The sequence below is a fragment of the Phaethon aethereus genome (assembly GCF_964289735.1).
Source record: "Phaethon aethereus genome assembly, chromosome: 1".
Taxonomy (NCBI): domain Eukaryota; kingdom Metazoa; phylum Chordata; class Aves; order Phaethontiformes; family Phaethontidae; genus Phaethon; species Phaethon aethereus.
The window spans coordinates 64,497,280-64,521,309 of record NC_138575.1 but is presented as its reverse complement, the minus strand read 5'-3'; the positions used below and the strand labels follow the sequence as shown (position 1 = coordinate 64,521,309).

General features: G+C 46.3%; 1 protein-coding gene across 2 annotated transcripts in view; it reads right to left on the bottom strand.

The window, feature by feature from the left end:
• Positions 1 to 22,180, bottom strand: part of AKR1D1 (aldo-keto reductase family 1 member D1) — a gene marked incomplete at its 3' end in the record, with an annotated part of 36,647 nt that extends 14,467 nt beyond the window's left edge. For both annotated transcript variants that reach the window (XM_082003370.1, XM_082003371.1), the window contains exons 1-2: positions 21,985 to 22,180; positions 4,025 to 4,192 (exon numbers count right to left, since the gene is read on the bottom strand). In XM_082003370.1, coding sequence (XP_081859496.1) covers positions 4,025 to 4,192; positions 21,985 to 22,077 — 261 coding nt within the window. In that variant the 5' untranslated portion in view covers positions 22,078 to 22,180. The remainder of the gene's footprint in view (positions 1 to 4,024; positions 4,193 to 21,984) is intronic.
• Positions 22,181 to 24,030: the final 1,850 nt, after the last annotated feature.

Below are 24,030 nucleotides of genomic sequence, written 5' to 3'. Positions count from 1 at the left end.
TATGTGGTCAGTTTTATGCTTGAAACAGAAGCTCAGTTCATGTGAGTTAGCTATTGAACAGCCAAGCACCCGGCACAAAGAGAATCTTTTGGGTTTCTCCTGTGGTCATGGAGCCTGAGTGACTGCCTGACCTAGGGAAGTTTTAATTTACCCCCCAGTCCTCACTGGAAGATGTATTATTGTTTAGTTACTGTAACGCAGGTGTGACTAGTTAAAGCACAGTCTTTTCAACCTCTTTAATCACAACTGCTTCCTTGGGGGGGTTATGCCCTGAGGTTGCTATGGAGTGTGCTTAGTTAATTAGCTTTCAGTACTATCTCTAACTGAACTCTGCTGATGTAAATCTCTTGCAAGAGTAAAACCATAACATGATAATTAGTAACCAAGAGCTCTTTGTAAACTGATTGCTGCAGTTAAAATTGACAAAACCCAGAATTAAGACACAATAGAAGGTTTAAAGTGCCATTTGTTTGCACGTAATAAGCTGAGCTATTTTATCTTCTTTTGTCAATGCACAAAACTGGCATGTGGAGTCATGTTGAGGGTTTTGGCATCTTTATTGTCTGGAAAAAACTGCTGTTTGTTGATATGGCCATTGTTCTAGCCAGTTCTGCCACCAAAGCTGACAGTCACCACATGCCAAGGTACAGAATGAATTCGTTCTTGAGACACAAAACACTTGAATTGCCATTTTCAGGAGAAGATAGTGATTATACGTGTCAAAGAACGTAGCCTGGGTAAGTTTTAAAGTATTTTAGATCTTTGGTTTTTCTTAAACCAGATTATTGTTTTCCCAGGGAATAACTATCCATCTGCTCAGTTCTGCCAGCAGAGTCAAGGACACGTTATCTTGAAGTTAAGTTGTACTGAAATTCATGCTAGGCCTTCCCCAGCTGTATGTTGCAAGGCGTGAAGAGTTTATGATCACCAGACAGTGGTTACACAGGCTGAGGTTTACTACAGTAAAGGGACCAAGGTCCTGCTTCTCAGAGTTTTAAGCTGTTCCATGGGATTTCCTGAAAGCCTTTGGTCTGGGTGTTTTTTAAGTATTTTACATGTAAAATGAGATGTTGTTTTAGACTTAAATATAGGTAAGGAAATGAGTCTGTATACCCTTTGTGTTTAGTTTGTTTCATTGTTGTGTTTTAGCAATTTAGTAACCTGAGGTATGTTGATAGTTTAGAAGCAGTTTTTCTGCGTGTCCTTTCTAGCCCAGTGCTAGTGAGCTCAGTACTTGCCAGTGAATATACTTCCCTTCAAAAAACTGCAAAGGTTCTAAAGAAACAGCCTTCAGAAATAGCAAACATTTGTACTATGTTGATAGATAGATGCCATGGAAACTTAAGAGTTTCATAATTGTTTTCATGATTTGTACAAGTTATTGTATTATCTACCTAAGTAGAACCCATGTAGACATTTGAGCAGTCAAAGTTGCCAGCTGCTTTTGGCATTTCAGGACACCACATTTCCTGGAAATGTTACTTCTAGTTTAATGAAAGAAATATCCTGGGATGAAAGAGGAGACCAGAAAGGTCTCGCTATATAGGCCAAGTGAGATGTTGGCAGTTGATATAAAACCTCTAAAACTTCTGGATGCTGAGCTGCTCTGCCTGGTCAGCCAGCTAGCAGCAAGAGCCAAGTGCAAGTGCTGATGATTTCAACTGGCAGATGCAGCCTGATTGCACCAAGTCACTATTCCAGTAACGCTGCCACTCAGCAGGGCTGTTCTTGTTAGTCCCTGCTGACAGACCAGCCTTCAATTTGCGTCATCTTTGTTTAAGAAAAATCTGCATGAGGGGCTTGAGTCTGAAGGGTCTTGGGAATTTCCAGTACTTCTGATGTCAGTAAGGCTGAAAACAAAAACAACTTTTGTTGTGCAGACTGCTTCCAAGAATGGTCTGCTGTATCTACCACGTTTCTCAGAAGACGCAACAGTTCATATCAGTCAGCTACCAATCAATGGCTGATGTATCTACTGGTGGCTTGATATTTGCCTGTAGTTCATAAGATACATAAGTCTGTGAGGTACATAAAGCTAAATATTCATAAGCTCATAAGGCAAGGGACATCCAGTCACACTCCTCCTGGGAAGTTCAGAGCTGCTGTGAAAATGTGCGGTCAAATCTGTGAAAATCCTGGATTGTGATGCATTGAATTGGTTGGAAAATATTTTCTGCTTCTGTCTTTGAACTCTTTAAAGACTACAGATATGTTCTAATGAACTATCACCCTGAGCACCTGAAGTTTTGTCGAGCACGAACAGGACACCGCAGAAAGATAAGTTCACGTGTGTCCCATCTCAGTCACAAGGCAAGCTGGAACAACAGGCATTGACTCTTGTGGTACTGCGCATTGCAGACCTGTAGCTTGCAGGATCTGCGGTCTGGGGAACAACTGAACTTACAATCAAGAAATCAAATGTAGTTTCACAGATGGCTCAATGCTTAAGTAGTGATTATCAACTAGGAAAATAATCTAGTGATTAGATCAGACAACTGAATGGCTTAATAAAGTATGTTTGGAAATTTTACCGAGAGATGTGCTTTCTCAGAACGTAAAGGTTTATATGGGAAAATAAACTGCAGGGGAAGCAGTTAGGAGAGTTAAAAGATTCAAAATTGTTAGGACATCTGGTTCTAACCTTTTGGCACAACTTTGTGGTTTTGATTTGAAATATTACTGGTAATTTGCAGTAATGAAGCTATAAAACAGTTGAAACAAAATATTTTGACTGATCCAAATCAACATATTTGGCATATGAGAGACTACCCTGATAAAGGTGGAAAATTTGAGGATGTGAAGCTTTTCTCAGGATGGCAAGGTTGTTACCAGTAGAACCAAGCAGGGAACTTGGAAAAGAGTTGCATACTTTACAGATTGGAAATTGCTGTACTTGAAAATTGGTCTATATTTGCTGAAAATCCACTTGGTCTGCAAACTACCCAATCCGAAGCTTAGTTTCCCAGATTATAGAGCTTAACTAAATTGCTCACAGCAAAATGGACCTTTTATCCCATGGGATCTTTCACTCTAGGAACGGTGGTATATATTTCCAAGGTTGTTGAGTAACTTTCGTGGATTACGTCTTATTTGGGAGAGGAAAAAGGGAAAATATTAGGTTGATATGTTCAAAGAAGCACTGCAGGAAGGGGAACTTCAGTCCATAAACTCCATTAGGAACTGGACAGGCACTGTACATTTTCTGGGGCCATCTAATCTTTATACTGCAATGTGCAATGATCTCTCTTATACCTGGAATATAGTCATCATAGCTGTGACAGCTTTTGTCAGACACTTCATCAGACAAAGGATTTCATTCTTCTAGGAGAGAATCAACTCTTAGAGCTAAGACTTTAAAGCATTAACTAGCTCATGCATTACTCTGGCCTCGTTGCTTTAGAGCAGAAGCGTGATGACATCTTCTCCAAGTAAGTTGATTCATCATGCTAGAACTTTTTTTAATGACAGGTGATACAGTAACTAAGGGTGTAGCTTGATGAGTAATTTTCTGGCAGTAGTACCACCATAAGCACTTGCTGTTCTCCTGTACACAGACACTTGCGTGCACGTGCTTGCTCCAACCCCTTTCATTATGCAATCTCATGGCAAACCTGTACAAGGAATTGCTCTAACAGAAAATAACTCATTTTCAGGGTCATTGTCCAGATCAGGCTCAGTGTGTGACTATACAAATGTGTGTGCCAGCACAACACGTGGGACAGACACAGCTTAGGCAGCACTGCTGAATGTAGCAATGGTCTCAACTTGCAGGTACCTACAATACTAGGCAGAATGGATGTTGCGTGGTTCCCATTGCTAACAGAGCTTTACACTGAGAACAACAGTGATTCCTGTGCTTAACAGCAAATTTCATGCTCGTAAAGCTCTGCAGCTTTATGGTAATGCTAGGAAAGAAAAATAAAGGATGATGGATCTGCAAGCATGCCAGACGTTGACCATCGGCATTCTTAAGAAAGCCTATTCACAGAGATTTAGTGTAAATAATCTGAGTGCAGCTTCTCACCTTGCCACAGTAAAAAATGTCTTCTCGCTTGATCCTTCCTTCAGCAATCTTCTCCCGGATGGCTTGTCCCACTTCATGCTCATTGTAGTAGACAAAGGCACCATCGATATGGCGGTAACCAGTATCAATGGCAATCTTCACTGACTCCAAACAGGAACCTTTTGGAGTCTAATGGAAGAAGAAAAAGAATAAACATAGTTTCAGCCTCCTGCTTGCCTTCCCTGCAATGCTATAGAGTCGCTGAGATATGCACAAGGTTCATGCTCGAGTTCAGCCAGTCTAACCATTCCTTACCTCCTCAGACACCTGTGTTTCAACTTGCAAATAAAGACGTGCTATGCACTTTTTTCCAAAACTGTTGTGAATGTGGAATTAGACTGGGAAAAGGAGCAAAGCAAAAATTTCTCTATGTGTCTGTGAAACAGAGAATACTAGAGTCCTCAGAAAGTAGGACTGAAGGATAGGAAAATAATTTCAGAATTTCTTATCTAGAGAGCAAGGGCTTTCCTAAAACAGCCGTTTGATAAAAACCCTTACTCAAGTGGAAGAGGGCTTTTTGGTTGAGCAGAGCTGGTGGTCAGAGGCTGTTTGAATACCTTATGGCCCAGCAGAGCTTTCAGCAGAGCAGAAATCTGAATTGACTTCTTTCTGCTCAAATCAACTTACTGATGGTGTTATCACAATCTGAAGGGTGGTAGCTCAGGACTGTCTACTGGTATTCTGGACGGTTGCTTCACTGTGTGGCTAAGAACCAGTAGATGCTTTAGTGTACACCTCTATACACCTTACGGCTTCGGTTTGAGCCCAAGAAACCTCTTAGTAAGTTCAAATGGCATTTTTGTACTGCGTGCTGCACTTCTGTTTGCTCATCTTTGCTGAAATTCTGAGTAAGCTTGTTTTTTTCAGAACAGTCATATCTTCCATTAGCCAATGTGGCAAGCAAAATGCATGTAGGCCAAACCAAGCAAAAAAGCATAAGACTTGTCCTGCTTGACCAACCTGATCCCTTTCTATGAGCAGGCGACCCGCCTAGTGGATGAGGGAAAGGCTGTGGATGTTGTCCACCTGGACTTTAGTAAAGCCTTTGACAGCGTCTCCCACAGCTTCTCCTGGAGAAACTGGCGGCTTGTGGCTTGGACAGGTTTACCCTTTGCTGGGTGAGGAACTGGCTGGATGGCCGAGCCCAGAGAGTTGTGGTGAATGGCATTAAATCCAGCTGGTGGCCGGTCACAAGCGGTGTTCCCCAGGGCTCGGTTCTGGGGCCAGTCTTGTTCAATATCTTTATTGATGACCTGGATGAGGGGGTCGAGTGCTCCCTCAGTAAGTTTGCAGATGACACCAAGTTGGGTGGGAGTGTTGATCTGCTGGAGGGTAGGAGGGCTCTGCAGAGGGATCTGGACAGGCTGGATTGATGGGCAGAGGTCAATTGTATGAGGTTTAATAAGGCCAAGTGCAGGGTCCTGCACTTCGGTCACAACAACCCCATGCAATGCTACAGGCTTGGGGAGGAGTGGCTGGAGAGCTGCCCGGCGGAAAAGGACCTGGGGGTGCTGGTTGACAGTCGGCTGAATATGAGCCGGCAGCGTGCCCAGGTGGCCAAGAAGGCCAACAGCGTCCTGGCCTGAATCAGAAAGAGTGTGGCCAGCAGGAGTAGGGAAGTGATCGTGCCCCTGTACTCGGCACTGGTGAGGCCACAGCTTGAATCTGTGTTCAGTTTTGGGCCCCTCACTACAAGAAGGATGTTGAGGTGCTGGAGCATGTCCAAAGAAGGGCAACGAAGCTGGTGAGGGGTCTGGAGCACAAGTCTTATGAGGAGTGGCTGAGGGAACTGGGGTTGTTTAGTCTGGAGAAGAGGAGGCTCAGGGGAGACCTTATTGCTCTCTACAACTACCTGAAAGAGGGTTGTGGCGACGAGGGTGTTGGTCTCTTCTCCCAAGTAACCAGCGATAGGACGAGAGGAAATGGCCTCAAGTTGCGCCAGGGGAGGTTTAGATTGGATATTAGGAAAAATTTCTTCACCGAGAGGGTGGTCAAGCATTGGAACAGGCTGCCCAGGGAGGTGGCGGAGTCGCCATCTCTGGAAGTGTTCAAAAAACGTGTGGATGTGGTGCTTCAGGACATGGTTTAGGGATCATGGTGGCGCTGGATTAATGGTTGGACTTGATGATCTTGAAGGTCCTTTCCAACCTTAATGATTCTGTGATTCTGTGAAATAATTTGACTGATCACTGAAATTGTACTGAAAACATCTTATTGTTGCCATGCGTTGTATAATGAGAGGGCAGCTCTAAGGCGTGGTGGTGAAGAGCTCTCGGTGACATGTGGCAACACTATTCTCCCGCCCGTTTCATACGCACTGCTCTGCTGCGACAGGAACATCTGATTCACTTAAAGGAAAACTGAAATAGGGTGAATCAACCTGCTGCGCTGCTGTCTGCCAGCTGCAAATGCCGAGAGATGAATTTTGCTACCTCCAAGTGAAGGGCCAAGACCATGCTGCTTCTCCTATGAAGAAAACATACCAGACACCTCTGGAAATGAGACAGGGTATGAAGAGACGATGTCAAATTTGCTGGTTTTGCTGATGCCAAGGAGCAATCAGTCTCCTTCCTCTTCCTCCAAGCTGCCCTTTTACAGCAGCCACTGGCTTGGTTGTCCAGGAATTTGCTGTAAAACAAGCAGCTGCTCTTCCACCACCTGCTGAAGTAGAAGGTGTGAAACTCACATCTGCCACAGGATGGACACTGGTCTCCCTTCCATGTTGGTGAAAGAAAGATCTATGAAGGACTGCTGAAGACACATGGGGGCCGACCTCTCTGTCTTTCAGTCCCAGAGCTGTAGGTTGGTGGGAGATGGGGTAATGGGACCGTATCCCAGCCTGCTTGCTCTGCTCTTCGGTGTCCGATCCAGGCTGGCTTCTATCAGGCACGACTGGACCGACTTCTGTTCTCAGGGGGGACGTTCTGCTCCAGCGTGCAGTACCTAAAGGTTACTTAAAATGCAAAGCTGCTCATGCTTGCCCTTGTTTATTACAGACGTGAGTCAGGGCTGAGAGGCAAAACGGCACAATTTGGCACGCTAAAGTATTTACAGCAGTGACAATGCAATATTGTCTGCTTAATTGAGAGAGACAACGAAACGCTTGTTTTAATGCTTTGCTGCTTTCATTGTGGGAGCCTCCTAAAGGCATGCTCGGCCCCTGCCAGAGCTCTTTCCTAGTTGTTAGTAGGATGTAACGAAGACCACAGCAGCTAAAAGCCTTTCAGGCGCAGTCAATGGCTAGTTTTCACTTGGGGCATGTCGGGCAGCGTTACAGAAGCGCGAGGCGTGGAGCAGTGACAACCTCCGACGTGTTCGCCGCTTTGTCCCTGTCTGAACCTGCAAGGAAGGATTTGAGGAAGGCAGCAGGCAAAAAGCTCTGACACGAGTACTACGAGCCTGCAGTTACTGATGAGAGTAACCTCAGACCTTTGTCTCGGCAACGAGCCGCACGAGGCTGTAGCCGCAGTTGCAAAGCTCAGGCTGACTAGCACAAAGCAGCGGGGCTCAGAATGAAGGTCTTGTGAGCTCAAGTCTAAGTGATGACTAGTTACCCAAAAGAGAAACCTATTTTTGAAAGGGTAATCAGTGTTTTCTCTATGAAACCTGATTTTTCAGTGTGACTTTTAGATTGCTTCAGCCAGTTTGACTTCTACCATTCAAGTGCATGAAAGCAGAACATTTAGAGTACAGTGATGCATTACCTTAATACGTATTTTTTAAAGTTTTTTCTTGTTTGGTTTTTTTTTTTTACTTTTTCTCTTTTGTTGAAGAGCCTGAAAATGGGGTGTGGACCTGATCCTAGAATTTCCTCTCTCTTCTCTTTGCACTCTTGGAGGGATTGCATGAGCATGGCTCACAGTTGTTTCCTGAAGCTGTAATCTCCACCAAACAAGGAAGTGTCGATTACTGAGTTGCATCTTTTCTCAAACATCAGCGCCAATTTAGTCAGTAACAAAAGCAGAAGGAATAGGTGAAGAAAGGTAGTCTCACATATAGGGGAATGGCATAATTGCAGACTTGGGAGGAGGGTGAAATAGAAGAAAATGAGAAAACTTGCAGTTACTTCAATTGCCTTTGGCTGAATTCCGTTAACTTATGTTAGAGCTGAACTTCTCTGTATTACTTAATCTTTTGCATGGGACTTGCACACATCTGTACAAATAATCTTGTGAAAGACTCCTCCATCTTGAGGAATAATCTTATTCTTTAGGGGCTTGAGGAGGCTTTTTTTGGATCAGGCCTTGATTACCAATGGTCAGAGATTGGTTTACATTAAATATAAATATTTTCATAGCACTAGTTCACTTCATCTGATGTGGTATATTAGTTCTGACAGATTCAGGTCTAAGGTGCTTCATATAAAAATGTAAGGCAACCTAGGGAACAGTTTTTGGAAAATCCTGCCTCTATTGAACTGTCCCAGCTGAAGGCCTGGGACATCTGTGAGTCTGGAAACTTTATACCATATGTTTATTTTCATTCTAATGGAGAAACTATAATTTCTAGCATTTGACATATCTAATCCTTCCAAATCCTGCAGTAATGGGCTGTGGTAAACTGTGCTGATGAGTTGCACAGGCTAGTCATGTTGTGGTTTTGCCACTTTTTAGAAGCGTTGCCTTAAGTGTCATATCTTATTCCATTGTTTCCTGACAGACCATATTAAAGCTGGATGACTCAGATCGCCACTGCTCATCCATCTTTCCATCAGAGAAGGCACAAACCTGGACCTTTCCCCTCTACCCCACTGCTCAGCCTGAGGCATTTTAATCTCTTCTGTCTTTCATGGAAATAAAGTCTTTAACTAGTAGTGACCAGATCAGAGATTACCAACGAAAACCCAGCTTTTACTTAAGTGTAGATAGAAGTTCGTGGTGTGACCGCTCTTACGTCTGGTGGTGTTGTATAAGGGTCAGCACTTCAATCAGAGCAGCTGACAGAGCAGTGCCTCCCAGGCTGCCTGGCCATGGAGCAGCCACCTTTGCTCTACCGGGAAAGCCAGACCTCCTCCTCCTCCTCCTTACGGCAGGTTATACTCGTATCATACGTTATCTAAAGCATGGTTGCCTACGCTGTCTACTCATTTTAGGTAGGCCTTTAATCTCGCACCATTCCCAAATAAGCAGGGCTCACATTTAGAGGAGCACAAATGCCGGGTGAGGTACTGGAATGTCTCCATGCTATAAACATTTGTGCTTTGTCAGTAGTAATTCAGGACACTTTGGCCTTAAGACAAATCTTTGCTTCTTTATTACTTTTTATTTAAGTGTAGATAAGAGGTATGCTTGATCCTTAGCTGTAATTAATGTTTCAGCTTCTAATCAGTGTGCTCTGTAACTATGCTACTTTGATCAAGGACTGTTGTTTTAGAACTGGAATTTTATAACCACTTGTACACTGTAAGTAAGTCAGACTTTCATCTTTAGTGCTCTTACAGTGAGTCACTAGTTTGTGCCAAAAAGGGCATTAAATTTATTACATGTTTTATGATAAAAGAAAAACTGCTTGTTTGACTAGAACCACTTGCTCAATCACTAGTAACTTCTTCAATAGCATCTAGGTTATTTTTAAGATCATAGAATTTAAGGAAACAACATACACAATTATTCCCTCTATCAATCAATAGCTTGTAAACCTGCTGATTTACTACCAGGCATGACATTAAACCAGTATCTGTTTCCTTCAGGCTCCATGGTAAGTAAATCCGGCAGAAGGGCAGGGGGAGCCTACTCAGATTTGCACCTTCACTGAAAGAAAGGAAGCAGCAATTTGGCCCCTTCTCCGTAGATGAAGTAGCCAACTGGCCAGTTACCACATTCTATGAGTCTGAAAAAGCAATGTGCTTCATCAGTTCTGCCTGTCTGAAAGGGTCTGCTCTCTTTTTCCTCTGAGACCATGAACGTTTTTATTTTGTAATGTTTATTCCAGACACCTTCCATCACATCCCACTTTGTCAAAAACTATTCTCCCTACCACAAAAAATGTACAGCTTCAGTTTTGCTCATGATTGCATGTGACCAAGTCCCAGGAGAATATTTTTCATGCAGGCATACCCATGAATTTTACCGTTCCCTCTCTAGTAGAACAGTATTTGCTTAGCAGTATTAGTGGTTGTCCTACTCATTACTGTTATTTAGTGTCAGCTGCCCTCCAATTCTTTTCCTTTTTCTATAGCATCCTTTTCTGGTCAGCAATTTCCATCAGCTTTCCAGATGATAAAGAGGGATTCTGCTTACCTCCAAAGACAAAGCTAACAGGAAACATTAGCAGCAGATCGTAATCTTGCAAAACCATGTGAACAGCTACCATAGGCACTGCTTTTATGAATGTCTTAACATCACTATTGTCATTTATTCTTTATCAGCGCATACAGTAAAGGAAAACAGTCCTGACTCAGGCCCCCAGATTCTGCTCTGGCTCGTTTCACATACGCAGCTTTACAGAGTTGCACCAGTCTCGGCAGCGTGTGAGGGCTGAGGAAGCAGAACTTCAGCGGAGACATTTACCTTAGTCCTGAGCACCTCAGAACTGGTTAGTGCAATGGTATCCAGTCCCTCAGCTGGGAATAATGATCCTGGGAGGAAGAGCTTGAGGTGTTGAGAGAGACAGGGCCATCTCCTGGAAAAATCTGAATTTAGCTGCAGCTGAATTACACAAGAGATCCAAACTGTGGGCTAAGCACTCCAGTTCTAACCTATAATTTAAGATGTGGAGCCGCTGTTTAGGAATCTTAATCAGCTAAATACAGGAAGGAGAAAGTAGGTACATTCCTGGGCTCGGAGCCTCCTTCGCCAGAGCTCGGCACTCACACACAGATTCTTATGCAAGTTTCTAGAAGCCCAATTGCTTATTTCCATTTGCCTGTTTTCCGGACAAACTGGCAAAGAGGACTGGCTTAAGATGTTAGGAACAGAGCATAGAAAACATGTGTACTGAAGGCATTACAGGAAAGCACAGGTCAAGTTTACAAAGCCAGAGGATACAAGCCACACAAGGGTACATTCTTAGAATTGTTTAATCTTGTAAAGGAGAAGCTGTACTGTACACCTCTTTCTTGGAAAATGCAACCGCCAGCACATCCCTCTCTCTCACACAGGAAAATCTGGCTTTCATCCCCTGGAAGCATTGGCAGCCACCATCCAGGAAGCAAAACCCAGCAAAGGGATCTCTGCAAAAGCAGGTAGAGCTGAGAACGGAGGCAGAGAGCACAGCTGAGAGCCACGAGCCGCTATGCCGGCCCAGAGCTTTGTTTTATGCCATGCAGCACGTTGCCTTAGAAAGTGGAGGACAGCAAATGCCCCCCGAGAAGATGGGGGGAATGGTGATGCTTGCTGTCTTGTGTCTCACTGTGAAGGAGCACGGGCGAGGGGTGCCTTTCTCCTCTAGCCTGATGTCCTGTCAGTGGCCCACAGCGTGAGGTTTGATTGCCTGTACAACAGAAATTAGATTGCATAACTGCAGATTTAGCTTTTCTAGAATTCCTGTGACATTGTTATTCTAGGATTTAGCCAAAGCTGTCTTCAGGAAAGCCTTATTATTGTAGCTGGCAGAGGCTGCTGGAGTTATTTTTACCACTTGATTGCAGAATCCTCAGTTTTAGGATCACCGCAACTTTTCACTTGATGCAAATTCAGTTAATGCTAGCCTAAGTTAAAGGGCTGCCATGCCTCTCTGTTGGCAGGTAGAGGATTAAAACAAATGATGTGCACACCCAGGCCCAATGATCAGGGTGCCATGGGGTGGACTGGAACAGTTTCCTGAAGAGCTGGAGGACACGATAGCCAGCTGGCCTGCCCTGGAAAGCGTGGGTCTAACTGGAAGCGTGGATGCTATCAAAACACCCTTCAGACAAGAAATGCGATCCCAGGGATGCGTGAGGTATAAGCGGAAGATAAAGCACCAGCTTGTGCAACAACAGAGGAGAAAGAAAAGGCTGCCAGTAGTTCTTCTACTTTGTTCCCTTGAGTTAAAGGGGAGAGGCTTCTGGCGCCAGTTCGAAGAAGTGTTTGCAAAGGCAGATGTAAAACTTGGGGAATTCCACCACCTAGTTAGCTGAACCAACAAAAGTTGGCTTTGATGAAGCCTGGAGAGGCATTTTCTGCACAGTGTTTTCAAGTTTTGACAAATGCGGCCTCCTAGGTCAACTGAAGACACAGCCCAGATGTCAGCTTCCCGCATGAGCTGTAAGAACATGCTTACGCTGTTCTCCGGAGATCTGTGGGGAATCGGGGACTCATGGGAGTGCGCAGCCATATTTAATGTATGGAGTCAGTCAAGGATGTTTTAGAAAACAGAGGTTTGTCTGGAAAATTGGGCTCTAAGTGTTCTTGATGAAAAGCGTATCTTTCAGTTGTGTTAATTCAGATTACTCACTTGTTGGGTTTCCGTTTTTCCCCTCTTCAACAACGCCAGTGATTCCCTGTCTCATCTTCTGTAAAGCAATCTTCATAAGTTTTATTTACATAGGAGGGCTTTCCCTGTGGCTTTTGAGCAGGGTTAAAAATCCAGCATGTTTAGGAAGCCAGAGGAAAAGAGAAAAAAATAATTTTTTTATATTATTGCATTGGTAATGGATAGCTTTGTAGTTTTTGTACAAGGGGTGTATTGAAACAGCTCATGCTTGCCACTGCAGGACACAGCTATGGCATGGAAAAGGTTTGCCTTCTGTTTGGTTACTTTTCAAAGAAGAATTCCTATGACTGGTTTTGGGTAGTGGTACTGTCCTAAAAGCTTATCTGGATTAACCTTCTATTAGTTTTGGATCTGGGCTGATTAAATGCAATTCTACCTTACCTCATAGCTCAGTGGGTGATGCTGGCACCTGATACCCACCGTCCAAAAACCATACACACTCCCAGACAAAGTTGTCATCTCCTAAATGTCACCTTGATCTGGGAACGTTTTCCTCTGGAGCACTCTTGCTGTATCCAAGTCCGCATGTGTCGGTACTGCATTCAGGAGCCAAGTGACGCGGTGCCAGGTTGGCTGTAAAAGCCAGCCCCTCTGCTTGGATTAGGCAGGCATCGCTGCACGGGGCCAGGCGATTATCTGGCTGTCAACGGTTTCATCAGTAGAAGTCCTCTGTTCTGCGAGGGATATGTCTCTTGGTCCTGGCGTTTTCACATAGCAGCTGAGATGTTAACGTAAGTTAAAGGCACTATCTTCTCAGGAATTTTTTTTTTGGAAGGCTTATAGTTTAAGGCATGCTCAGGGTTGGGGGGGGGAGTCATTCTGAGCACAATCTACACCTCAGACCAAACTAAAAAAATCCACCATTTTGCAGGTCTACTAATTTTGTGGCTATTTTGCTCAGAAGTCCTCCATAAGTTGATAAACTTCATAGCTGGAAAGTTAGTCTTTCATTCACTCTCATCTACAAGGCTGAGCCCATCCTCATCAGAATTCTACATGTTGACCATTTCAGTAAATGCAGCTTTTAATTTGCTGCACATGATTAGACACTAATTGTGTTCATAGCTGGAAACACCACAGAAGATGTTGGCACAAAATAGACATTAGTCATACTATCAATTTGTTTTCTGTTAAGCTTCAGGATTCATAGAAATGAAGAACCACAGATATTTTAGCAGAGAAGATACATGGAGGTAAATAAGCATTTCTGAAAGTTCTACAGTGTCTTAAAGCCGTTTTGTGCAAATTGAAGTCATAAGAACAAAGCTTGTGTCCCCAAGAATGTTGCATGCAAGAATCACTGCTCCAGCTTGACAGAGTGATAAGTCATTTTGTCAAATCCAACTTTAAAATCCGACATTAATGGTTAAAGTACAGTTCTTACACAAAAGCTAGGAGCTTTTGAGCCTGCCACGTTTCAGAAAAAAATCAGTTACCTTTTCTGATTACCTGTTTTTTCTAATTAGATGACTTAATTTTCCTTTCTTAATGAGATAAAGATGCAATCTTGCATTTACGCAAGCCAACAATCTTCCATTGTATAACATGAGATTACAGGGAGCTAGCAGGAATTGAGGTGTTGAGGTGGTTGCAGGCAGGGGAGGAGAGGTCATGGCTGAGCACCAAGAAGACAAAGTGTAGAAGGCACAGAAATGTAGAAGGACTGTCCCAGTGGCAGAATAGAAAAGTTATATGGCAGAGCAGAAAAGGCGAATATAAGATAAATGAACTCTGCTTTTCATAGGTGGTAAATATGCCATTAAAGCATATATGAAAGGGAATTTTAAAATGTGTCATGCAACATAAAATTTTTAGCAAAAGTCATTGATGAAAGCAGAATTAGTTAGAAACTCTTTTGATTTAGCGCATTCTTCTACTCTGTACCCTCACCTATTTGCTCTAAGAAGTCCTACTTGTGAAAGCAGTATCTTAAGCATTCATCTGTTCATCCCTCATCCTCTGGCATATTTGCCATCTCTGTAGCAACAGCAGGGATTGATTAAGATAATCATAGAATCATTTAGGTTGGAAAAGACCTTTAAGATCATTGAGTCCAACCCTTAACCTAGCACTGCCAAGTCCACCACTGAACTGTGTCTCTGAGCCCATCTACATGTCTTTTAAATACCTCCAAGGATGGTGACTCCACCACTTCCCTGGGCAGCCTGTTCCAATGTTTGACAACCCTTTCAGTGAAGAAATTTTTCCTAATATCCAATCTAAACCTCCCCTGGCGCAACTTGAGGCCATTTCCTCTCGTCCTATCACTGGTTACTTGGGAGAAGAGACCAACACCCACCTCACCACAACCCCCTTTCAGGTAGTTGTAGAGAGTAACAAGGTCTCCCCTCAGCCTCCTCTTCTCCAGGCTAAACAACCCCAGTTCCCTCAACCATTCCTTATAAGACTTGTGCTCTAGACCCTTCACCATCTTCGTTGCCCTCCTTTGGACACGCTCCAGCACCTTAATGTCTTTCTTGTACTGAGGGGGCCCAAAACTGAACGCAGTATTCAAAGTGCGACCTCCCAGAGTTGCTGCAATTTCTTGAATCCTCACACAGACTCCTTCTCCTGTATCTTCTTACTCACGGTGCTTCTGATCGTGTTTCCAGCAGGCAGTGGCCCTCCTGCCCGAGAGCCGTGTTCTGATGCCTGCCTGCTACTGTCCCTCCTCAAGGCATCTGGGGACCAAATACCAAGAAATCCTGCCTTTATCTGCTCTTGGCAAATGCGTCTTGCCTGTAACTGTGACTTAATCAAGGAATAAGAGTAAAATCTGAGACATTAAGAGGGCATCATTCAACACCACGATACCAGCCACCGAAGGAAAGGCGTGCCACCTGCGGTCTGCGCAAGCAGAATTGTCTGAGTATGGTTTAGTCCTCCAAGTGTGAAACTAACCGAGTCACGACTTTGTCAGTCAGGGGGTTTCAGGATAAATGCTGTTCAGCAAGAAGGCTAGGCTAAGAGTTTACCAACAGGCAGGCAAGGAGCCCTCCAGGACACAGCAGATCTGGCACAGTTCTCCCTCTGGGCTGCAGTACCATATCTCCTTCCCTTCTGCCCTTGCCTCAAGCATACAGATCTCAGTTCGGGAGTGCGGTTTTAGGATAACCTCAGAGACGAAGGGAACATAAGGCCACCCTGTGAAACATCTCAGAAATCCCAACCCTGAAAGACCGCGTGTTGCTATGTGTCGGCCAGCTGTGGCTCCGCCGCTCCGGAGAGCTCCCTGAAGACAAGAAGAATTAATACCGCATGAGGTAATACTGCTGCTTAAGAAGCAAATGGCTTGAGAAAGGCAGTGGTGGTTACCGAAAGGGGCACAATGTCCTTTGGAAATGCTGGTCAGGGCATATGGCCCAACAACTTTAAAAGAACAATTTCATTTTGGGAACTTCTTTCACTTCTTAAGTTCAGGGCATAAATATCCGTAGCTAAATATCCCAGCTGACTTCCCCCAGCTCTGTTCAAATCAGGTTTCCAGTAGCGTTTTTAGGGAAGAAAAAGGGAAAATATCTCCCTGGCCTATATCTGTGGTGATTTCATGCAGGTTCATAAAGATCACTTCATTACAGAGCTAACTTCAGCCTCGGCACTTGCTGCGTTCAAACACATGAATTGTTCACATTAAAAGGGCTGTGGTATTTTCTTTATATATTTATTTTAATAGCGTGTCGTGGGAAGTAAGCTAAAGCTGTAAGGGCACTTGCGTGTTAGGGCAATTCCTGCTCTTGCCACTGCCTCTCTTATCTCTTTCAAGAAAAAATCTAGAAATTGAGTGGGAGGTTTACCTCAGGAGGAAGACAGTTGTCTGAGTCAGAGAAGGAGAAATGTGGAGGAAAAAAGATCAAGAAGGGGAAGCTTTTAAGCTTCAACCCTGTCTCCAGAGATGTCAGGTGCCTGGGACTTTCGATACATGACCCATTTTGTAGCTTTGGGTCAGGCCAGGTGACTTTCTCAACAAATCACCTGAAATCATTGCTGTCTCCAGCTGATCATGTTTCACAAGCTGGTGATGGCCAGGAGGAAAACAAAGGGAATTAAATTGTGTGTAATCCTCCCCCCTTCCCCTTACTGCAGCTCAGAGATCCAGATTGCATCATGGGGACAAGTCACTTGTTACCTCTTTTGTCTTAAGGGCAGCCTGCAGCGGAGGGGCAGCCTGCTCCGGCAACAGCAACTGAAATAGTTCGTGCGTGCGCATCCTTGTGCAAGGAACTTTTTGGCATAAAAGGTCCTATGAGGGCATTAGGGGCTGTTAGGCTTGTACAACGAAAAGTTACTCTGTTCAGCTTCTAGCTTTGGTGTGAAAAGTAATTCAGGGTGCCAAAACAGTGTTTCTGCTTATCCAAAACAGATTTTTTTACTTGGTCACTCAGATTGGATATGGGAGCCCTGGATGAACTTTTCCTTTCCCCCATTCAAACCAGCAATTTCTTCTTAAACAAAACCCAGACTGTCTGGGCGCTCACAAGGGTTACTTTGTGGTAATTAAGGATTTGGGGAAATGGGTCTCTCTTCTTCCTGGCTGGATGCCATACCGAGCTCTTCAGCATCCAAAGCTGTGGGGCTGGTGGGCAGCATGCTTTCCCGTGGGGAGTGTGCCTCTCTCGCTCCAGCCTGTACGTGTTTCTTCTTGCCTCTCTCTAGCTATCACATACCCCCATGATCACGTTATTTCCCTGGGCTGTGTGATATGAATTTAATTCCCAGAGGCAGAGAGGAGAACTGAATCTGGTTTCCCACCGCCTGTGTGGATTCCCTCACCAGCAGCTATTCAGGGAAAGGCAACTGCTACCTCCAACTGCTTTAATAATCCTTGGATTCCTCAGCTTGTGCTGCCAGTGCCCAAAGTGAAATGCTTTGCCATTTGTTTTGCCTGAAAATATTCCACAAAACTGCTTCCAATTTATGAATGGATTTGGCTACCTCAGAACCTCATTTTTAGCAAAGTCGCAACTTGCCAAAAACCCTCACCCAGTGCTATTCTTGAGCACTTTGCCCAATCTTATGTTTCAGAAGCAGCGCCTGTGTACAGTGCGGTTGCTACAAGCTTCCCTCCAAGCCCTCTCCTCCCTCAGTCAAAACAGGAAGGCAGGAGAGGAGCTGTGGCCAAGGCCCCTTGACCTTCCAGGGAGACAGCGAGTATTTATGTGGAGGCACTGGGCTGACGATCTTAGCTGTGTTGACAGCGATGAGTTATAAAGTGAAGCGGGCATAAGTGCCGTTTTAACGAGCCTTAGGATTTCCAGGATTTAGGAGTGTTTTTAGCACCTTTCCCCTCTGAGCTTGCTCATCCCCGTGCCCCATCCGCTTCCAGATGGGTACCAGTACCACTCGCCGGGCTGTGCTGGGAACTGATGGCGGGAGCCCGGGGGGGCTGATCCACCTCTGATGCGGCACAGGGCCACGCCACGGGCTCACCAAGGGGGCTGTCCTCCTCCACCCTCCCCTGTGGGGCTGCCCTCTCCCTCCTCCACCCCCATCTATTTAATACCCCGGAGAATTGGGTCAACGGCTCGGGGGCCCTCGGGGAGGGAAAGCTGGGCACGGCGCATCTGCTGGAGCCTTGGCAGAGCCGCTCCTGCACGCGCGGGGCTTTGCCGGAAGGATCCGCAGAAGCAGAATTGGCCTCAAATTTTAAAGCCATCTGGAGGACCTTGATAGTCCAGATTCACTGCTCCCGCTGTGGTTCCCTCCCAAACCCATGAGGAGAAGGGGGTATTTGGGGAAGGGAAGAGAGAATAGGGGAGGGAGTCAGTGACTGAAATTGTCAGTGGTTTGCTTGAGTCCACCCTTGCTAGGACAAACAGCCTAATTTATGTAGGCAAGACTAATGCAACTTACACATTTCCGTCCCTGTGTGAAGGAAAACGCAAAACCAACTTCAGTGCACTGAAATCTGCACCAAAAAGCAAACCTAGCTTTTTGGTTATACAGTTATTCCTATCCTTATTTTTAAGAGAAAGGTAAACACGAATTAAAGCATCAAAAAATATTTCTAAGTGCTTTTCTTGACAAACAACCCAAATTTATGACTAATTCTATGACCCAGTGAAGACTCCTTTCTTTCTGCTAGCAGATGAGCTGATCGCAAATGGATTCCTTGCACTTTCTTGCTGTGCTAGGAGAGTAAAGCAAAAATAAACCCCCAGCATTGCACTACCACTCTTTTCAAGTCTCAAAGAATTAGCTGAATTCTTGTCATCCTGACCTGTATCCAGCAGAAGAAAAGCTCTCTTACCCCTAGGGAGAAGGAGCATTCAATTAAAATTAATCTGATTATCAAATAGACCTTTTCCACAGTGGTCAAGCTCTGCTCCAGTTGAGTGATGTACTTCATTGAATCATTAAACTTGTACATGGGACCAAATTCTGGTCAATAGATGTATTTTTTGTTCGGTGTTTCACAACTGGAGAAGCATGACTTATCTCCCAAAGTTGTCTTTGGGAGAACAATTAAGTTATTTAAGACAAGCAAGGCAAGCTGCTGACACATGTCAATTTTGAAGGCTGTGCAGTTTATCCAGACAAAGCCCAAAACATGAAAGCTGGACTGCTGCCTCTGTTTTCTTATAACCAGCCGTCAGAGAAGCAGATTTCCCTGCTCCGTAGCTAACTAGATCTGCCTGGTTTGCTTAACCAGTGAGCTCATTCCTGCACTTCAGGAAGAATACTCCGGGCGCATTAGGAGCTACTGGACTATAGCGCGAGATTGAGAAAACAGATTTGTTTTGGACAAGCTGCTCTGACGTGGAGGTACCAGGGTGAATAACCTTTGAAGAAAAAAAATAATAGTACTAATCTGCCTCCAAGAGCAAGATGAATAATCTGACAAATTAATGGCTCTGTATTTTATATCAAAGCACAAAATGACTAGAAGTCGCAGAGATCTGACTCATGAGCAGAAATAGCGTGCTGGGGACGGCTGGCACCGTTGCTACCACCAGCTGCCTGCCCCCACTGCTGGAGAATGGGTGGCTCAGATGCTGTTTCTTAAGCAATTCAGCCACAACAGGCTACAGCTGAGCATTTTAAGGGAAACGTGTCAGTGCTAGTTTATAGCCTCACTCATTAAGATAAATCCTGAAACGGTCCTGAGTTGCCGCAAAACCTTTCGGCTGTCGAGGCAGGAGGAACAGGACAGGAGCCTCACCAGGCATCCCGGTGGAAGTTGCACCAGGCACAAGTCAGCGCTCGGCAGAGCAGCTTGTCCCAGCTAAGCAACACTTCTCTGCCACGGCACAGCGTTGGCAGAACCCCCCCGTCCCCCTGTCAGCAGGGCAGCCTTTTTGAGATGGGCAAGCTTTAAGCTGTCACCTATTCAAACATCTTGCCCCATCACCAACCTGTGGCTGCAAACAAGTCGGCAACAAATCCCATAGCACCCTGCTACCGCATTTGCCCAGACGCCCTCTGCAACAAGGTCCCCGACTCGAACACGCAGTCCTAATCCCAGCGTAAAGCTTCAGCCCAGCTCCTCCAGATAAACCATATAGTGTTTCACCTGGTCTTCTGCAAAAATTAGACTTCTGCAAGTGCCTTATCAGTGCTGCTTTCTCTACCTCTTCTCAGCTCCTCCTCCCACCTGTAACTTTCTAAGGGGCTTATCATGTAGAAAGAGAAAGACAGCTCAGAAAACTCAAACTCCTACAAACGCAGCGGGAAGGAGAATGGGTGGTTGGGTATATGCACCCATCCCCAGAGGGTGCGGTTACACAGCAGCTTCAAGTGCTCTAAATTGGAGTTGCTATAGCAATGCCCTGCCTGCATCGTCCTGTCGTCCCCCCCACTTCTGCCACCAGAAAACAAAGGAGGTACATGCGGAAAGGAAAAAGCCGCTACCCAGGACTGATTCGGCTGAAAAGCAACCCTACTGCAAAATGATTCACTTTTGCTGGATGAGCTCCGTGCAACGGCTCGCCATCCACCTCAACCTGCGGGAGGGCAAAGGAGGTGGCAGGAATTCGCAGGGCTGGGAGAAAAGGAGCAGGATTGTTGCCGTGCTGATTCTGGGACATTTGAATTTCTGCAGAACGAACTCTTGGCAGGGTTATAGCGTTGCCCAGAAGCTGTCTCCGAAAGGGGAATCCCATCTTCCTCCCCTCTCAGCTCTGGCAGGTTACTGGCCGCTCTGAGCTCCCTGCCTGCGCCTGGCTAATGCCACAGTGTCGGGCCACGGCTCACCTGGGCTGCAGGCGGGAAGCGCAACAAGGCAGGAGCACCCCTTCTGCTGGCAGCCTCATTTTTCTCAACTTAAAACTAGTGTAAAAGTGCAACTCGAGGGTTGGGGGCTATACAAGTCTGGAAAGAGATGCTTCAAGATTGCTCAGAGCTATTTTACCACTGAATTATGCAACGTTCTGCTTTGCTATGTTAAAACTCCTGTTAAGAGAGTTTAATTTTGTTTCATTAACCATTATTCAAAGAATGCACTAGCTGAAAATATCTCCAGATATTCTAGTGATGTGGGGGACTGCCCAGCCTCTGAAGTTGCAGATTCCCACTGATTCTCCCCATGTAAACCAGCATTGTTAACTAGAGAGATCTGCAGCCCTGGGGATTTCTTACACCCTTTCTGCATCACTCATGTACCGCCTGCAGCAGCGTTCATTGAAGACCTTCTTCGATGCTGTTATTAATATACCATAGTACAATTAGTGGTCGCTAAATGGCTTTAATAAAGAGTTTTCTTTTTAAAAGCATTTTTAAATACCTTGTGATATATGGAGTCATACACACAATATTGCATCTCAACTCTGATACTATTACACAAGCAGGGTTCTGGCCATCATACCTCTTTCCCTACTTTTCAGACAAACAAACAACAAAAACCCATTAACGGCCGAAAGATCAGGCAGTTTGAGAGCGCGAAAGGCAGCAGCTAGCGAGTTGCCTTTGCGCTCCCAGGTGCGCAGAGGGAAGAAGCATCAGGTGTGCTTCCACAGCTGACAGTGAGATGGGATGCCTGCCCCGGACATGCAACACCGAAGGATGCAGAATATTTGAGAGTGGTTTGGCCGCTGGTAATCAGCTGTGGGAGCCGCAGGAATCAGGATGCAGGAATTTGGGTCTTTGTTTCAGGAACATTCCTTGGAAAGTGTCGGGGCAAGCTGCAAGACGGTCCGAAATCCCTCATCTTATCTGGGCTCAGCGCAGGGGGGCAGCGGGGCCGACCCGGGGGGCAGCCGGCACCGTCGCTCCAGGCCGCCCTGCCAGGCAGCCGGTGCTCACTGGGGGTCCCGTCCCGGTGACTCCCCCGGCCCCCTTCCCGGGCACCCACCCGCGCGGAGCCGGGCGGCAGTTTTGGGGTTTCTCCCACCACCGCTTTCACCTTTTCCCTCTCCCGCGAGAGTCGGACTTTGACTTTGCACGGGGAAAGGAGCAAAAAGAGAAGCAGCCGGGAAGGGAAGGCAAGGAGGGGGAAGCAGGCGGGCAGCCCCAGCTCGGGGGGGCTGCAGACAGGGCGGCGGAGTGGGGCGTCCCGGCGCCTCCGGACTTACTTTCTGGGGGTCGGCGTAGGTGCCCAGCCCCAGCAGCGGGATGCTGTTCCCATCGCTCAGCGGAACGCGGTGGCTCTCGGCTGTCAGGTTCATCGTGCCGGCAGGTAGGGCCGCCCCGCGCCCGGGGCTGCCTCCGCGGGAGCGGGAGCCGCCGCTCCGCAGCCACCGACCGACCGACCGGACCGACGGCGCCTCTGCAGGGGCCGAGGTACGAACTGCCCGCTCCCGCCGGCGGGGAGTGCCTTTTTGGGGGGCTGAGCCACGTGTGTCTGTGGCGGCCCTGCACCGCGCACCGCCCCGCGCCCCGCCCCGCCGCGGCCCCCGCGCCGGCCCCCGCGGACCCCCACGGACCCCCGTGGAGCTGCGGGCGAGGGGTCCGTCCCCTGCCTGCCGGGCTGTCCGCCCTGCCCTCCCACCTCCCCCAGCAGCAGGGCACGGGCTTCCGGGCTTTGGGGTGGCAGATCTGGGAAGTTTTCCCCCAGGGGTGTAAAGCCCCCATTTTTCAAAAACGCCAAATTCAGGGTTACCAAGGACACTTTGTGTCCTCCGGGGACAGTTTCCACCTCTCCCTCCCAAAGGCTGCAAGGCCACAGGTTGAAAACCACTGCTCTGAGGGGCAAGGAAGGAATGAAGAACATCCCAGACAGGAGACTGGTGAATAGTTCCGCTGCCTCAGTGTGAGTCCCAAATTAGAGCGAATGGGCTCAAGTTCTTCACAGTCTGGTTCTGTTCCACTATGGAAAAAGTATGTTTCCTATCGTTGATATCCCAGAAGGGGACAATGCCCTTTATGAAATTTAATCCACAGGTCTTTACTGTCCTTTCTGCCCTGCATAGAACGCTCAAGGCTATGCCTTCACACCACTCTGCAGAGATGTATCCTGTCCTGAGCCAGCTACTTCATGTCCTGCAACTGTGTCTATCCTGAGTTGTCCCCATTTGATTTTGAAGTGTATGGTCTTACATGTCTTCCTAGATCAACATGAAATTAAGCCCTTGGAGAAGATTATTCCTCAGGCATTACAATGTCTTTTGTCTGGCAGATTATTTTATCTCCTGTAATACTCCTCTTAGCTTTCTGTGCGTGGTAATAGTTCAGCAGGTTATGCAATTCCAAGAGGGGTTAATGAATCCATCATGATAAGTTATCTTTGCAGGGTTCTTGAAATCAATAGGAGTGCACTAGTTTGCATTTGGGGAAAGGGTTAGTGGCTGTAAAGGCTGGGGACCTACCTGAAGAACATCCTACCAAGAGATCCTTTTAGCGTTACAGGTTAGATACCTGTGTCTCCAGTGATGATGGATTGCTCCTTTTGCTGGTAGGAACGTACCAAGCAGCTCATGACTAAGTGCAAGCCCACTTGATCCCTGCCCCAAAATTCCTGGGTAGCCAGGACATCCTGCAGGACAAAGGTAGCATGCCGTGGTGTAAAATGGCACCTTGGAGGTGGGCTGAGTGTGGCTGAGGCATTCCCGACAGCCTGTGCTTTACCTGGGCAGCACAATGCAAAGAACTAGCTGTAAGGTGGCTGGGTTCTCATCTAAGGGGGTGGGGGGAAGCTGGGGCAAAATACAGCCTGGCTGTAGTTACTGTGGGCAGCCTGGACCTGCTGGACCCCATCCACACATTATTGTAAGATAATAATAATACCACCACACCTGTGGGTGCAGGTATTTACATGTGACGTGGATGAAGGGAACCCAGTGACCTCCTCCATGCCTCCCTGTTGTTCCCATGTAACTGGCTACCAATTTCTTGCTACAGGAGAATCTCTTGTCTCCTCTCTCCGTGCCAACCATGCTTAAGCACACGTTGGGTGTTTGTAGAAGGACAAGTTAATGCCAGTGTGTGGAATGAACTGCCATATCTCTGAGCTATAGCCCTCTTTCTGCACATCTCTGCTATAGACTCTTGTTTCCAACAGAGGAGCAAAAGCACGGAGAGAGATGGAAATGGAGTGAGTAGAGAGGAGTCTGATGTGACAGAGAGTGTTCAGAGACCTCCCCATTTCCAGCCCCATGAAGAGGCCCTGCTGCCAAGTGGCT